This window comes from Tasmannia lanceolata, unplaced genomic scaffold, assembly GCF_043159265.1.
Source record: "Tasmannia lanceolata isolate RefF3 unplaced genomic scaffold, GAP_Taslan_0.1 ptg000008l, whole genome shotgun sequence".
Taxonomy (NCBI): domain Eukaryota; kingdom Viridiplantae; phylum Streptophyta; class Magnoliopsida; order Canellales; family Winteraceae; genus Tasmannia; species Tasmannia lanceolata.
In genome coordinates, this window is record NW_027518685.1 from 19739757 (window position 1) to 19754915 (window position 15159).

Here is a 15159-nt window from a genome sequence, read left to right on the forward strand (position 1 = left end):
AATTACCTTCACCCTCGCTGCTCCTCGACCTCGCTGCAGCAAGATGTCCCTCCCTCCCTCCCTCCCTCCCTCTCTCGTACAACATGAGCGTGAGGATGATTGATGTATTTTGTATCCAAAAATCAAATCCACATACAAAAACTTGAGGTATCCAAACGTGGCCTAATAGAATTTCCAAACCAATAAAGAACAATCTCCGATTAGGGTTAGGGTTAGGGTTTATTGTATGATATCGGAAAGAAGAGAGATTTAGGGTTAGGGTTAGGGTTTTATTGTATGATATCGGAAAGAAGAGATTTAGGGTTAGGGTTAGGGTTAGGGTTAGGGTTAGGGTTTTATTGTTGGATTTGTTGGTGGGAGGAGAGGCAGAGGGATAAAGAGAGCTGAGCTTGCTGGCAGTGGGTGCGCTTGAGGGCAGTGCCGGCGCTGGTGCAGAAGCTGCGGACGGCGTCGGACTCGGCCGGGCAGGCGACCGAGACGAGGCAGCCAGCAAGGGCGCGGTTCAGGTGCCGGCACGCAACATCTCGCTCGCGCCGGTGCTTGAATCTGCCGTGGCATTTGCACAAGGCCTGATGCAAACGTTCGCACCCTTCTCCCCCCGACATCCTTCTCTACGCCCTCTCTTCCTTTTTCCCATAATTTATAGTGGGACTGCACATTAGAGGGTTAATCCTAACCCTCTATAGATCCGGAGGGTTAGGATCAACCTATGGGCCCACCATGGATGGGCCATATCCCTAAGATCTCTCCCGCTTGAAAGAGCTTTGGAAAAAAAAAAAAAAAAAAAAGGATTTTTGCTAATTAGTCCCTACATGGCAAAATAATTGCTTATTAGTCCCTAAGAAAAACGTATTAGCTAAAGAGTCCTACTTTGAAAATATTTGCTAAAAGGTTCCTAAAACTCACAGACTACAATTTTCTCCGTTTAAAATTGTAAAATGGCAAATTTACCCCCCAACCCATTTAATCAGTTTTAGCATTTTTTTTATTTCCCTTCCAATATTTTAGGAGAAAAATAGGAAATAAGTAACAATATTATCTCTTTCAATATTCTCGTCAAAATATCTTCAACAAAAAATCATTTTAGGAATTGAGAAAAACGGTTCCTACACATATGTGTAGAGAGTTCTCTACACACTAGTTTAAAATACAGTGGGGGCCCTCATTGTTTGGGTGGGGCCCACATTGTTTGGGTGATCCAAGCCATCCTTTTTAAAGGCCCTCACATAGATAGGGTGTCTACAAAAAATCAGATCCATAGGATCATTCCAACTCTACGATTTGTGGAGGTAAAATGGATGTCTTTAAACCTTCACAAATTAGTCCATTTTTTGCCTCCACAATTCAAATGGTTAGGATGATCCTACGGATCTGATTTTTTATGGACACCCTATCTATGTGAGGGCCTTAAAAATGAATGGTTTGAATCACCCAAATAATGTGGCCCCCACTGTATTTAAGCTAGTGTGTAGATAACTTATCTACACATATGTATAAGAACCGTTTTCTCTTAGGAATTAAATAAATTGAAAATCCCTCTAAAATAAATTAAATAGGGTCAGTTTGAGCTATCTTTTCTTCATAGATAAATAAAGGAAGAAATTTTAGGAATATTTTTTGTTTCTAACTTTTCTAAGAAATTCCTATTTTGGTTGGATTGCAAGAAATATCTCTAATGGAAAATTATTTCTACGGAATTTTTTTTTCATTGAGGAATTATGTCTGAATACCGAAGGTCCCTGAAATCCAAGTAGAGACTTGGTTTGGCAACCTAGAGGGGGGTGAATAGGATGTTTATAAAACTTTTGCCTGTTAGAAACTTTTTCTAAATTTCACCCTAGTTTTATCCCTTGGTTAATTAAGTTGAATTAGTTAAGCTTAACCAATTTTCACAAATGTATATAAGCTTAAAAACCCTTGTTTAAATAACCAACTTAATTAGGAGATTTAGTGGGCTAATTAGCAATGTAAAGATATTCACGTTGGATGGCAATGCTAACTCACTCAATTCTAAATAATAAGACAAGCACAAATAAGAGAGTGAGAGAGGGAGTGAGAAATTGAGAAATACCAACGCAAGCGACACAAGGATTTATAGTGGTTCGGCCAACGGCCTACTCCACTCTACTCAAGGTCGCACTTGAGGATTTCCACTATTGAGACCTCCACGACGCCCGGCTCCAAGGCTTTTACACTCCAAGGGAATTAAATGAGGATGCCCTTCCACCTTTACAGTGACTCTCCTTCTCCACCGAGTTCTAAGCGCTTCACCCAAGGGAATTAAAAACAACGGATGCCCTTGCCACCGATCGAATAAAGAAGAAGAAGAAGTATTAGCCTCTTACTAGGCTTGATTACAAGTTGTAGCACAAAGGATACTCTCAAAGATAAACAAGTTTAAACCTAACCAATCTCAAGTGGATTTTCCCAAAGTCAAGGCACAATGAAGGATTGGTGAGAGATTACCCAAAAAAATGATTCACAAATGGATTTCTAGGGTTTATTAGAGTTGGACAAAGTTCCTCATGTATTTTGGACCCTTGAATGAGTATATATAAAGTCACAACTCCATGTGACCGTTTGGGGGGTAAAACAGTCAAAATCGGGTCAAAAAATCAACTAGTCGTTGCACCCCAACGGCTATATTTTTTTGAAGAAAAATATTTCTCGGAGTTCCGAGAATTCAAACAGAGCTTTTATTTTTAGAACCTTGAGCATTTCTCGGAGCTCCGAGAATAATTCTCGGAGTTCCGAGACTGGTTTCCAGCAAACAGTGTCAAACTTGTAAAATTCATATCTCTCTCATTTCTCGTCGGATTTTGACGTTCCTATACTCTACGGATATGAGAAAAATGAGAGCTATCTGCTAAAAATATTTTTAAAAATATTTGAAAATGTTTTAAATAAGTTTTGATAGGATTTAGTTGCTGGTCCAGGTTGTTGCTTCGGAACTCTGTTTTGTTCATTCTTGTGTTGAATGCCATATGGGTCCCAACATATTGGTACACCACCATGGCCATTCACTTATCCATTTAAGTTCTTAAAGGGTGTGTTAGTCTCTTTGAAAAATATATTTTTAGGGGTTTTAAGATGTGCCTTGATAAGAGAAAACACAAGAGAGATAGGTGATACAATCTACCCTTTTTACCATTCTCTTGAATGAACTCTTGAGGTAGTCATTGCTTGATCTTCTCTTTGAGTGCATGGCTTGCTTTGGGATCTTCAAGGTTGAGATTCTTTGCTTGACACCTTCCAAGGATGATGCCGCCATTTGGTTCAAGCTCTTTTGCAAGTTGTTGATCCACAAGCTTTGGCCTTCATTGTTCTTCCTTTGTTTGTTCAATGCTTTGAGATGGTTGATGATGAGCTTTTCCTTGGTACCTCCAAGGTGTGATTGGTCCAAGTATGTTCCGAGCTCTTTTGCCATTGTGTTTGGTTCATCTTCAAGCATAGGCCAACAAGGTGTGTGCTAGTATGATTTGACTTGTGTAGGACCTGTCTAAAGCACAACACTCAAGGCAAATGATTAGTCCATAAACGACTAATCAATTTGCGTTTGTTAATCATCAAAACAAGGTGATTGAATAAACCTATGGGGAACCCTTGGGCTTACAGTCCCTAATTGAAAAATTGAATAGGGCCTTATATTTTTTTAAATGTAAGAAATAAGAAATTTTAGATTTTTTTCTTTTCCGAACTTTTGTTTTGGGAATAAGAACTAGGGTATGGCTTCTAATCTTAGGAGAAGAAGAAGGGAGAATGTCGAAGGGAAAGTCAATATTGGAATAGATAATATTGTTGCTTATTTCTTAGTTTTTTCCCAAAAATATTGGGAGGGAAATCAAGAAACGCTAAAACGGATTAAATGGGTTGGGGGTAAATTTGCCATTTTAAAAATTTTAACGGAGAAAATTGAAGTTCGTGAGATTTAGGGATTCTTTTAGCAAATATTTTCTAAAAGTAGGACTGTTTAGCTAATATGCTTTTCTTAGGGACTAATAAGCAATTATTTTACTTTGTAGGGACTAATCAGAAAAAATCCTAAAAAAAATCAGACATAGGCAGCCTATGAAAAGGGCTACCTAGTAAAAAACGTCAAAGTGAAAACCCATACAAAGTGGGCTGCCGAAGATAGCAAATGGAGAAGCCTTGGGGGGATGATATGGGATTATATTTAGAGGGCTTAGTCTAATGCATTCCATCATCTTTGAGGCTCTTGACGTATGGCAAGGTATCATTTACTTTGGAGGATGCTTATATTAGTATATTAGGAGACTGTCTGCCAGTTGAATAAAGGCCAACACTGAACATAAGTAGGACAAGCTTCACTGTTTCCACCAATCTCTGGGCAAAGGAACAAATAAGGGGGAAGTAACCAAGGCCAGTTTCTTGTAGGGGTGCAACCTGGGTCGGGTTGAGGGCAACCCGAACCCGACATGAGTTCCAACCTGATCCAACCCGAATTTTTAAGCTTACTAAAAACTAAAAACAATAAAAGAAATAAAGAATGTCGGGTTTCACTTGGGTCTGGTTGCCGAAACCCTCAACCTGAACCCGACTCGAACTCAAACCGGTTTAGGAAAACCCAACTCGAACCACACCAAACCTGACCCTACCTTTTTTTTCCCCTAGTTTCTTGTCCCCGTCCAAAAAAAAAATTCAGCTACAAGAACACGAGGACAATTTCCAATCCTTGGGTGCCTAAAAGCTAGGATAGTTTTGGGGTTTTGCTTTGCATTTGGGTGCCACGTAAACAAAATTTCTTGTTTAGCTGCGAATGTAGCATCCAAATCCTTGGAAACTACTGACAAGTTTCATAGGTAATTAGTGCATGTTTAGTGACATGGTATCCATGTCCACTCCCTATACCTTTCAAGCAAAATTTCACAAAAAAGGTAGAGTTTGGCTTGGAGAATGATACCTTCTCTCTTTCTCTATCTTTCCTCTCTCTCTTCTCTTTCTATATCGGTAATGACACCCTCTCCCACTACTCTACGAGGTTGGCAACCACAGACAACTATATACCACTATTTTACGATGTAATTTCTAGGTAAATCAAATGTTTGTCTCTTCCCTGTTGACTATTTAACCACTAATCTACAACGTAACATACAGCCAAACAAAGCTGGTACAATTCATTTGGTGGTCCCATTGTAGATGGGCCATGCCCCAAAAATACTCATCTTAGCCATCAATCGGACTCTTTGGGTTTAATGCAAAAGTAGCCTATTCTGATCGTACACAGGAATTTCGTTCTCAGCTATTCATTTTTTCCAGAGAAATCTGAAATGGGAACAGAGAGGGAGTCGAGGAAGAGGCGCTCTCCTTTAATCTCTGAAGGTGTTTTAAAACCCTACCTTGTTTCTTCTCTTCAAGAAGCCCACTAACCCAATCGAATTCAATCTCAGATTTCATTTCTCTTCTTTTTGTTTCTGGGTTTCTGCAGATGAGGGCAAAAGCAAAAAACACAGAACAAAAGACGACCCAGAAAGAGCGAGCAAGAAAAGGAAAGATAAGGAGAGGAAAAATAAATCCAGCAAGCATTCCAGAGATGATGTAGATAAAGGTGGGTGTTGTTTCTCTTCCTCTGTTATTTCTCTGAGAAATAAGAAAAACCATAATCTTCCTTTTTCTGCAAAAGCTTCTACTTAATATCTCCTGTTTCTATACATATTATTTGTATCTTTAGGCCCTGTTTTTTGAATTGCAAGAAAAACATTTTTCAAGGAATTTTTTTTTCTTTCCTCAATTTAGAAGAAAATAACATTATTATGATTAATTTAGAGGAACATCAGCATAAATTGAAGGTGTGGCTAGATTAAAAGTGAATAGGGTTGGTTCAAGTTATGTTTTTTCATGTGTTGTAAAAAAAGTACGAAACTTTTAGAAATATTTTTCTTTTCCAAAAATTTATTGCAATCCAACCTTGAGGAAATACAAACACAGCTTATCTAGTAAAAAAAAGTAGGAAATTCAATCACAGCTTATCATTTAAAAAAAATACAAACAGGGCTTTAAAATTTAGGGGTGCAACTCGGGTTGAACCGACCCGGAAAAAACTCGGGTTGGGTTGAGTTCAAGTCGGGTTCGGGTTGGGTTTTCTCAACCCGGGTTGAGTTCGGGTTGAGGGCTTGGGCAACCCTACTTGAGTTCAACCTGAAATTTTTAATAATTTTTTAAGTTTTTAAGCTTAAAATCTCGGGTCGGGTTCGGGTTGGGTTTTCTCAACCCGGGTTGAGTTCGGGTTGAGGGCTTGGGCAAAAAGGGTTGTTTGGGTCGGGTCGGCAAAAAGGGTTGTTTGGGTCGGGTCAGGTTGAACCTCGTCGGGTTGGAACTCGGGCCGGGTTCGGGTTGGCCTCAACTCGAACCCGATCCGCCCGAGTTTTACCCCTAGCTTTAATGATGACAAATTCGATTAGTTCACATTTACAAGAAACAGTGTATGAGCACTCAAGTTTAGTTATGGCTTTCTAACGGTTGAAGTTACTTGTATGCCAAATTGTTAGATAATGTTATGATCAAATAGTCAATCTTGTGATTTAATCTAATCAGTGTTTTCAGGAAGGGAGTCCTCGGAAAAGCATGATCACAAGCATCACAAAAACAGTTCTCGTGCTGTGAGTCCTATTTCTTCTAGTTTATCTGCAGTGTTTGGCACTAGGAAACATTTTGTGCTGCTTCATACTTTTGCATAATTTAGAATTGGGTTTTTAAGTGGAGCAAATGGAAACATGGTATCAATCTGTTAAAGGCACTGGGTTCCCATGTTTGAATCCTTATATATAATGTTGAATGAGTATGATATCCTCTGGGGACTGTGATGACTGAAATACTAGGTAGGACCTTTTGTCACATTAGCAGTCTACATTAATTATGAAGTTAGTTCTCATAAATCGACCTTTTGTCACATTAGCAATCTACATCAATTATGAAGTTAGCTCTCATAAATCCTCAGTCTACATTAAGAACTTGTTCAAACTGTATAACTAAGCTTCTATATGCATTGAGGTTCCGGTGTACCTTCCTCCATTTCTTCTCAATCCCTCTCCAATTGATGCAGAGGATGCTAGAACATCAAATTGCGGATTAGAAACTCATGATGTGCTTTGGTCATTGGTGAAGAATCGACGAGTGAATATTTGAAAGAGATGCAAAGAAAAGTGATACATCCATCGAGAAACTTCTCCATGATAGTATGAAAGTCCACCTCACTGTGTTTAGTGCACTCATGGAAGGCGAGCTATTAGCAATCTGGATAGTACTAATATTATCATCATAGTGAGGAATGAGCAAAGTAGGTAGGTAAAACACCAAACACAACAAGGTCACGCAGTCATGTGATCTGACTTGTTGTAGAGGATGTCAAATGATATTCAAATTGTGCAAAAGTTTACGATGTAGTATACCACTTCTTGCATTTCCAATAAAACAAGGCATTACCCAGAGACATACAACCCCCTAGTAGTAGATCAATGGATGCCGTGACAGCCAACCCAAATCGAATTAAGATGAAGTTGAAAATAGAAGACCACAGTCTAGGGTACCTCAAAGATACCAGGATCGTACTATTAACAATAGTAAGATATTAATTATGAGGATCCAATACAAATTATCTCATTGGGTACTGCATGAGTTATGTTAGGATGTGTCTTAATCAAGTACATGAAGGTTCCCACTACCGGCGATAAGCAGCGGGATCAAGAGCTGGCTTACCACCACCCTTTCAATAACCATCAATTCCAATCAAATGCCCACGACCTTTGTATCTGTGAGATGAGAAAATGTGATATGATCTCGAGTGTACTCTTGTCTATGACCATTGTTTCATTACTCCCATGTGCCATCGTGGAGTCCCTCAAGGCGACTCACATTTACCTTGGCCATGTTCTTGTCCGAGTCTACTTTTTGCCCTACAAAGTAAATCAAAGCTCCTTTGACTTTGACTCTCTCGAATTATGACTTCGTCAACCGAGTACTCAGCTGTGTCAACCGAGTACTCAACCGCGTTGTGTTGAGTCGACTAGGATTTTCTTTGGTCGTGTTTTGACCCGCATCCACATTTTGAAACATTGTCTACAATTGCTCGGTTTGAGGAGAAACCTCAAACCCGAGGAAGTTCTTCATTTTGAAAGAAGCCTGTAGAAATTCTTCAAGCGTGAAGTCCCATTATGTTCATCACCATAAATTTTGATTTAATTAATATGCCATTCAGAGAAAAAAACAGAAGAAGAAGATTTTGTCACCATAAATGACCAAGATGGTGAGGCAAATGGAAGTCTTGCAAAGGAAGATAGAGTGTAATCATGACGACTTTGGACAAAAGCAACACTCAAATTGGGACCATGAAACTTCTCAAACATGTCCTTGGTGCTTTTCTAAGCTCATAGGAAGAAATTTCTTCAAGCGACACCAAACGTTGGGGAGTGGGTTGTGGGAAGCCAGACAGAATTCATATAAACCAAGGTGCTCAGAAACTTCCTAGTTGTAGGAAGCTCGCTTCAAAACCTAAATTCTTCTTGCTTCCCAAATTTAAGGCAATCTCTCTTCCTACGTGCTTCATCTTAATTAAGAATATGCTTGGTGATTAGTTTTTCTCAAAATAGTGTTTTCTCCATTTGATAACACGCCAAATGACTGTATTTAAAAGAAGTGTATTTAAAACTTAAACATATTTTCAAATAAAATTTATAGGAATCTTTTTCTAAAATCATAACATTGAGGAAGTGGTATCTCTTTAGGATCCACTCCAGCGTCTAGAAATTGGTTAATCGGTAAAGATACATGTACTTGGTGTCCCGCCCAAGAAAGAGACCCAAGTCCTAGTAACCCCGCTAAGTGGTGATTTCGGATACGAGATATCCATCCTAGTCACTATGGGCGTATTTGCCCAATTGACACGTCCGAAGGAATCAATGTTGGACTTATTGGATCTTTAGCTATTCATGCGAGGATTGGTGTCTCAAAATCCAAATAATATTCATTACTTCAAGTGGTTGCATTCATCGAAAGGAACAAATGAAGATACAATTGGTTCGAATTTGACCATGGGGTATCTGGAAACAATATTTGATTATTTCTTTCATTTGAAATGGGCCCTTATTTTTTCATTTCATTTTTATTTGATTCTATTTCTATATTCTTTCTAGATCCAAGGACTAAACAATGAAAAAAAAAAGATATACACAAATAAAACATGTAAAACCATAAATTCCTAAAACTTGTAATTTTAATCAACTGCCTAGTCAGTCCTCTTCACTAGAATCACTACTTATAACACTAGCCTACATTAACCCTTCCGTCATAAGCTACTATAACCCTATCTCTTTCTATACCTTTCTTTTTCGCTTCCAACGAGGCTTATTACATGCTTCTAGTTGACTTTTGATGTCGCTTCCCACTCATTTCTTGTTTGCTTAGAGCTTTTTGCTTCCTGCATTTCCTCATTTCTATATCTCTTGCTTCTGGCATTGCTTCTGTCTTTTTAAACTATAATTTAAAATACTCATCCAAATCAATTTATAGAATTTCATTCTTCACATCTATCTGGTAAAGAGATTTTCGAATGGAAGCAATAGAGATATGAGTATGGACATGATGAGGATTGTCGGCGCGTTGGAAACCCGTGGGGCCCAATAAGTGGCATATTTGCCCAATAAGTAGCATGATTGACTTTTAGGGATTTTATTTCCATGTTATTTAGATTTAGCGATTTATTTCTGTGTTATTTATTTATTTATTTATTTTTTGAATGGTCACCATTTCATTGATAAGAAAACCGAGATGGTCAAGGTACATTGAGAAAAAGACACCCAATGGGCTAAAAAAAATACCTGGGTGATACATGGCAAGAGAAGAGGAGAGAAGAGTATAACTACATGGGTGGCACATGATAAGAGAAGAAGGTGACATATGGCAAGAGAAGAGGAGATATGGGTATGACTGGAGAGATTGGTATAACTGCTTAAGTGCCAAATGGCAAGAGAAGAGGAAATATGAGAATATGAGTAAAAATAATCGGGTGACAAATGACAAGAGAAGTGGAGAGATTAGAATAACTACCTGGGTGCTGTCCTTTATTGAGAGATAGACACATGATGCCCTTTAACTGTTGCAACACATTTATACAAGCTTACAAACACGTTTTATTAGTTAGCTTTTCTTTAGAGGCATACTTGTAATTGTCTCAGTTGTTTGGGGTGTATTCTGTAGCAGCCTATATAGGACATATCTGTAAATTTCTAGAGAAACTTGAGGGGTAAATTTGTACTTTCCTTTTATTCAGATCTGGCTGCCCCTTCCTCTATAAATAGGGGAGACCTCATTGTAAAAAGGAGATCTTAGAATGAATGAAAATTAGAGCTTGCTCTTGAGATGAGATGTCTCTTCATGGTGTGATGTCATCCCTTTGAGATAATCTCAAAGTTCATGTGTGATGCCTGCCAATCTTTAGGTATAATGCCTTGAATCTATCCTAAAGTCCTTCAAGATATCTGAATTCTACTCACAAATTGTTAATCAAGACAGAAGATCACTACTAAAATCAGTGCCGCAATCTTTCCTTTGCATCACCCTACATCGGATTTGAAATTTCAGAATTGTTAACTAGATCCAGCTGAATTTGCTATCCAATAGCTCTCAAAATAGATCTGTGCATGTGCACTGGTCGCACTAAAGACCTGCAATTTTTTCAATCAAAATCAGCAATTCAGCAGTTGTTGCTAATACTCTTCAAAGACAGAAAGTTAGCGCGGACCGATTCTTATCAGCCAATTTCGGTATTTCATTACCTTCAGATCTCTCCTCCATCACTTACAGTTTGGAGGTAATTCTGTCATTCTTGTTCTTATGCATGCCATTTGTAAATTGCAGTCAATTTACTTCTGCACATTTCAGATCTGAACCATCCTCCATCCTCAAGTTGTTGTCTAGATATACTTAAGAAGCCTTCAATTTCATTTCTATTAGCTTTTTTTATTGTTCTATTTGATATGAAATTCATATCTATCCCACTGTTCATATTAAATTCAGATCTATACTATTGTTCTTACTTGATCTGTCCTACAAACAGTTTATTTTCAATACAAACTCGAATCAATTCAATTGTTGATTGAACCAGATCTACTCAGATTTGTTAAAATCTGATCAGATCTACAGATTGTGGTGGTCAAACCACTAGATCTGTTCCTATTTCTAGGTTCTGATTTCAAATCTTCGCGGATCTGGTGATTACAACTTAAGATCTAATATTAGATTCTGATCTGGATTCACCTCTCCAATCTTTCTTTAATTTCCAGCCTTAAAAAAATTAGATCCAATTTGCACAGATCTGATTTGATTCACTTCGTTTCCTGCAAGTGCACCACCATTGTGAACAAATGCTTGGTCGGAATTTGCTAGATCTAGCTTTTGATTTTAACTTCTCCTATTTGTCCTACACCAACAACACCATACAAAGGGACAATAGTCCACATCTTAAGCCTTGGAATATGACAATCTAGTCTTCATGAGTGGGAAAATCTAGCACTAAAAGGGGAATAGATTGAGTGGAAAAATCTCGGGCACAACCGACATAAAGCTCGACATGGGTTGCTTGTGCACAAAGGAATATGAAGAAAAAGACCTAGTTTTCAAGAAGAAAGAAGGAATGTTGAAGTTAGGGTTTTGAATGGATTGGATTGAATATGAAAAGAATATGATGGCAAAAAGAGAATTTGGGGCTTTGAAAATTGAAATAGAGGGGGATTAGGGTTTTGAATGGTGAATTTAGGATTTTGAATGGATGGAATTGAATTTGGTAGGGATTCAAAGCTGTTGGACTTGCTTTAGGGTTTCAATGGTGGATATGGCTAAGGGTAGAATGATGGAGCTAAGGGTAAAGATGGGATGGGATTAGGATTTGGTGGGGATAACGGTTTTGTTGGGCTTTGTGTATATATGAGATTGTGTTTAGGGTTTTCAAATGGTGGGTATGAAATTAGCCTTTGGAGATAAAGTGTTTTGGATTCAAACTGGTGGGAATGGTGTTAGTGTTTATTATTTGAATGGTTGAAAGATGGAGTTGAATTAGTTGCTAGATCCAAGATGCAATGACTCCGATGACGGAATGACAATAAGTCTAAGGCCTCGGATCCGATATCGGAAGGGAGAGCCAAAAGACGAGAATAGAAAAAAGACAATTTTTTCTTTTTTTTCTTCTTCCTTTTTTTCGGGTTGGGGGTGGGGGTGTTAGGATTTCGAATTGATGAACATATCTCTTCTGGATCTTTATCAACTTTGCTTCAACACTTTTAGCATAATAATAAAGCATCTTCATTCAATTCAATTTATATAAAAGATAAAAACTACAAGGAAGGAAGAAGAGAAAATAGGAGAAAAAGAAAAGGAACGAGAGGAGAGAGTTCTTGGTGGCTTCAATTCGGCCTTCGGCCTGTGCTTATGCATACGCGAAGATCGGGCAACGATCTAGCGGATGTGGTTGCCAAGGGTGGGGTGGATCGCGCTTCTTTGGTTGTCGTCACTCCTCCTGCTTTGTAAATTCTTTTTCTTTTCGGCCCTGTTTTCTTTGTGAGATGGGCCTCTTGCATTGTCATTTTAGATCTTGGGGACGTCTTGTCCCTATGTACTCTCTCTGATTTAATGCAATTTTCGTTACCTTTTTCAATAAATAAAAAAAAGAATTCTTGGAGGTTGAATCCCATCCCCATGGCAACATGCTTTATATCGATTCAAAGTTCAACTAATTATATAAATTGCCATTTAAGGTCATTAATGATGGGCCTCGTCCTAAACATAAAATGAAGTAAGTCCTCGTTTGGATACCCACAAGATTTAGATTTGGATTTTTCACATTTCCAGTTGAGATTTGAAACTGGATCACATCCTTAGATTTCTAAATCAGCTACAACAGTGAAAAAATATCTGGTTTTCAAATCTGTTCTGGAAGACATTATTTGGAAATCAATATTTGTGGCAATTACCTTCACCCTCGTTGCTCCTCGACCTTGCAGCAGGAGCAGCTAGACGTCTCTCTCTCCTTCACCTTCGCTGCTCCTCGACCTTGCAGCAGCAGCTAGACGTCTCTCTCTCTCTCTCTCTCTCTCTCTCTCTCTCTCTCGTACAACATGGGGATGATTGATGTATTTTGTATCCAAAACTCAAATCCAAATACAAATTAAAAAACATGAGGTATTCAAACGTGGCCTAATGGAAATATACTGAAACAATAATGTAAATCTAACTAAACCTTATGTAACCATGTCGGATTGTGACACTAGTACCTGTACTGATGCAACATAGCTGATACTTGGATTATCTCTTCTAAACAGGAGATTGAAGATCTGTCAAGCGACGACTACTACTCCAAGAACAATGAGTTTTCAACATGGTTGAAAGAAGAGAAAGGACTGTTTTTCTCTGACCTTTCATCTGAGGCTGCACACAAGCTGTTTTCAGGGTTCATCAAGGACTGGAATAGCCAAAAGCTGAAGTCTCATTACTACAAAGGCATCACAAGTGGTCCGCGATCAGCCCATAACTGGAAAATAAAACATAAGTAGTGTCTATGAGGTATTCGCAAAAGCTCGCTCCCTTTGAAGCTTAACAATGGTTTTTTTTCTTTTTTGCTGTTTTCAGTTCTATATTTTCTTTTGTATTATCCATTTTCCAGACCCTCTGTGTGAACAAATTGTATACTTTCTTTTAATGCAATTTAGTACTTAGGATAGAGGTAACTCTCTTAACTCTCTTTTTTATGTTTTAACGGAAAATTAGTCGTTAACCTTGATTATGTGGTAGTCATGTAAATGGGCCGCATGTGTACCACTTGTTATTGGGGCCGTTGATCTAGTGGGTCTCTATGATCTAACCTATTTTGCCATTGCTATGATATGATCGGATGATCATATTCCGTTGATTTAGTTTTGTAATTAAAGAAACCCATCTTTTAAAGAAAAACGCTTAGCGATTGGATTCTCATTCAGCATGGGACCAAGTTCCTTCGTGTCTGATAATAGCCATTAGATCAATTATTCTGATCCCTAAATCATATACGGTGGACTAAATAGGCTTACACCGTGTAAAATCTCTGACTCTTAATTTGTAGAGATTTTCCTGTCGAGTGTGTTCATTGCCTTTTTCAACTACCCATTTATAGACCACCATCAATGATAGGATTGTTTTTACTTGATTCATTGCTTTTCTTCCTTCAGGTTTCGGCTTGTGATTCACAACGTTCATATGAACCAGGTTTGTTAGTGGAGATTTTCTGCAATTTCGCGGAAAGACAATTCCCTGCTTAGTACAGCAGAGAACAGCCACATGCAAAAGTAAGCCGCGAAATGGCTTTCCGAGAAAATACCTGACAAATCCTTTGTTAGCGTAGTAGGGCTCTTTTGTTTGCTTTTAATTTGCTACTGTGGTTCCCGGTTTGTTAGTGTAGGCTTAGGGCCCTGTTGGTTTTAGATTGTGACAACCGATTGTCAGCCCAAACCAATAATAGCTGGACTTCAAATTATGTTTAATTTTGAGTCCAATAATCAGTTTGGAGCTCACAATCAGTTTACACAGTCTAAAATGAACAGGGCCTTAGTTTATTTGCTTTTTTTTGCTAGTTTGGTTCATTTTGTGGCCATCTTAAGAAGACTTCTAAACTTGTTCGATCCCGATATGTAGGTTTCACACACACTTGGGTCCGATATGAAGGTTTCACACACACTTGGGCTTAAGCTGTCAAATTGGGAGAGGAGGGGTGCTGCTGGAAGAGAAAAGAGAGGGAAAGGGCGGGCCCTGGGGATGACAATAAGGTGTGTGTGTGTGTGTGTGTGTGTGTGTGTGTGAGAGAGAGAGAGAGAGAGAGAGAGAGAGGCTATTCCATGATTATGTTCACACATCGCAATGCATATTATATGATTGTGCATATAATATGTTCAAACATTGCAATGCGAAGGTAATTCCCATGAACAGGCTATTACATAAAAGTTTTTCTTTTAAAATGTTTTCCTTTTCGGTATCCATAATCCAAACATTGGAAAAGTAAATTTTAGAATTGCTAGGAAAATCAAGGAAAGGAAAAAAAATCCCAAGAAAAAATTTTCTCCTATAAAACTTTTTCTTGCAATCCAAACAGGCCCTAAATGCAAAGCTAATTTAGATATTGAGTAT

At 38.3% G+C, this 15159-nt stretch overlaps 1 protein-coding gene across 4 annotated transcripts; it reads left to right on the forward strand.

Annotated features, from left to right (window-relative positions):
- Nucleotides 1–5170: 5170 nt before the first annotated feature.
- Nucleotides 5171–14816, forward strand: SCI1 (splicing regulatory glutamine/lysine-rich-like protein). 4 transcript variants are annotated; one of them, XR_013253043.1, is made up of 6 exons: nt 5171–5340; nt 5447–5566; nt 6553–6615; nt 13324–13566; nt 14245–14324; nt 14671–14737. XR_013253043.1 is itself a non-coding variant. In XM_077388432.1 (5 exons), exons 1-4 carry the CDS (start codon nt 5289–5291, stop codon nt 13554–13556), a joined length of 468 nt encoding a protein of 155 aa, XP_077244547.1. In that variant the 5' UTR covers nt 5172–5288; the 3' UTR covers nt 13557–13566; nt 14671–14816. The 4 variants fall into 4 exon arrangements, 3 of the variants coding, with proteins under 3 accessions (XP_077244547.1, XP_077244546.1, XP_077244548.1); XM_077388432.1 differs by lacking the exon at nt 14245–14324 and having other exon boundaries at nt 5172–5340; nt 14671–14816; XM_077388431.1 differs by lacking the exons at nt 14245–14324; nt 14671–14737 and having other exon boundaries at nt 5178–5340; nt 6553–6617; nt 13326–13723.
- The last annotated feature ends 343 nt before the right edge of the window (nt 14817–15159 follow it).

Bases quoted from the DNA above. Each gene is read 5' to 3' on its own strand.
- SCI1 (XM_077388432.1), top strand. From the start codon at position 5,289: ATGGGAACAGAGAGGGAGTCGAGGAAGAGGCGCTCTCCTTTAATCTCT. The intron at 5,341-5,446 runs GTGTTTTAAAAC...GGGTTTCTGCAG, and splicing joins CTCTCCTTTAATCTCTGAAG to ATGAGGGCAAAAGCAAAAAA. The intron at 6,616-13,323 runs CTGTGAGTCCTA...TCTCTTCTAAAC, and splicing joins TCACAAAAACAGTTCTCGTG to AGGAGATTGAAGATCTGTCA.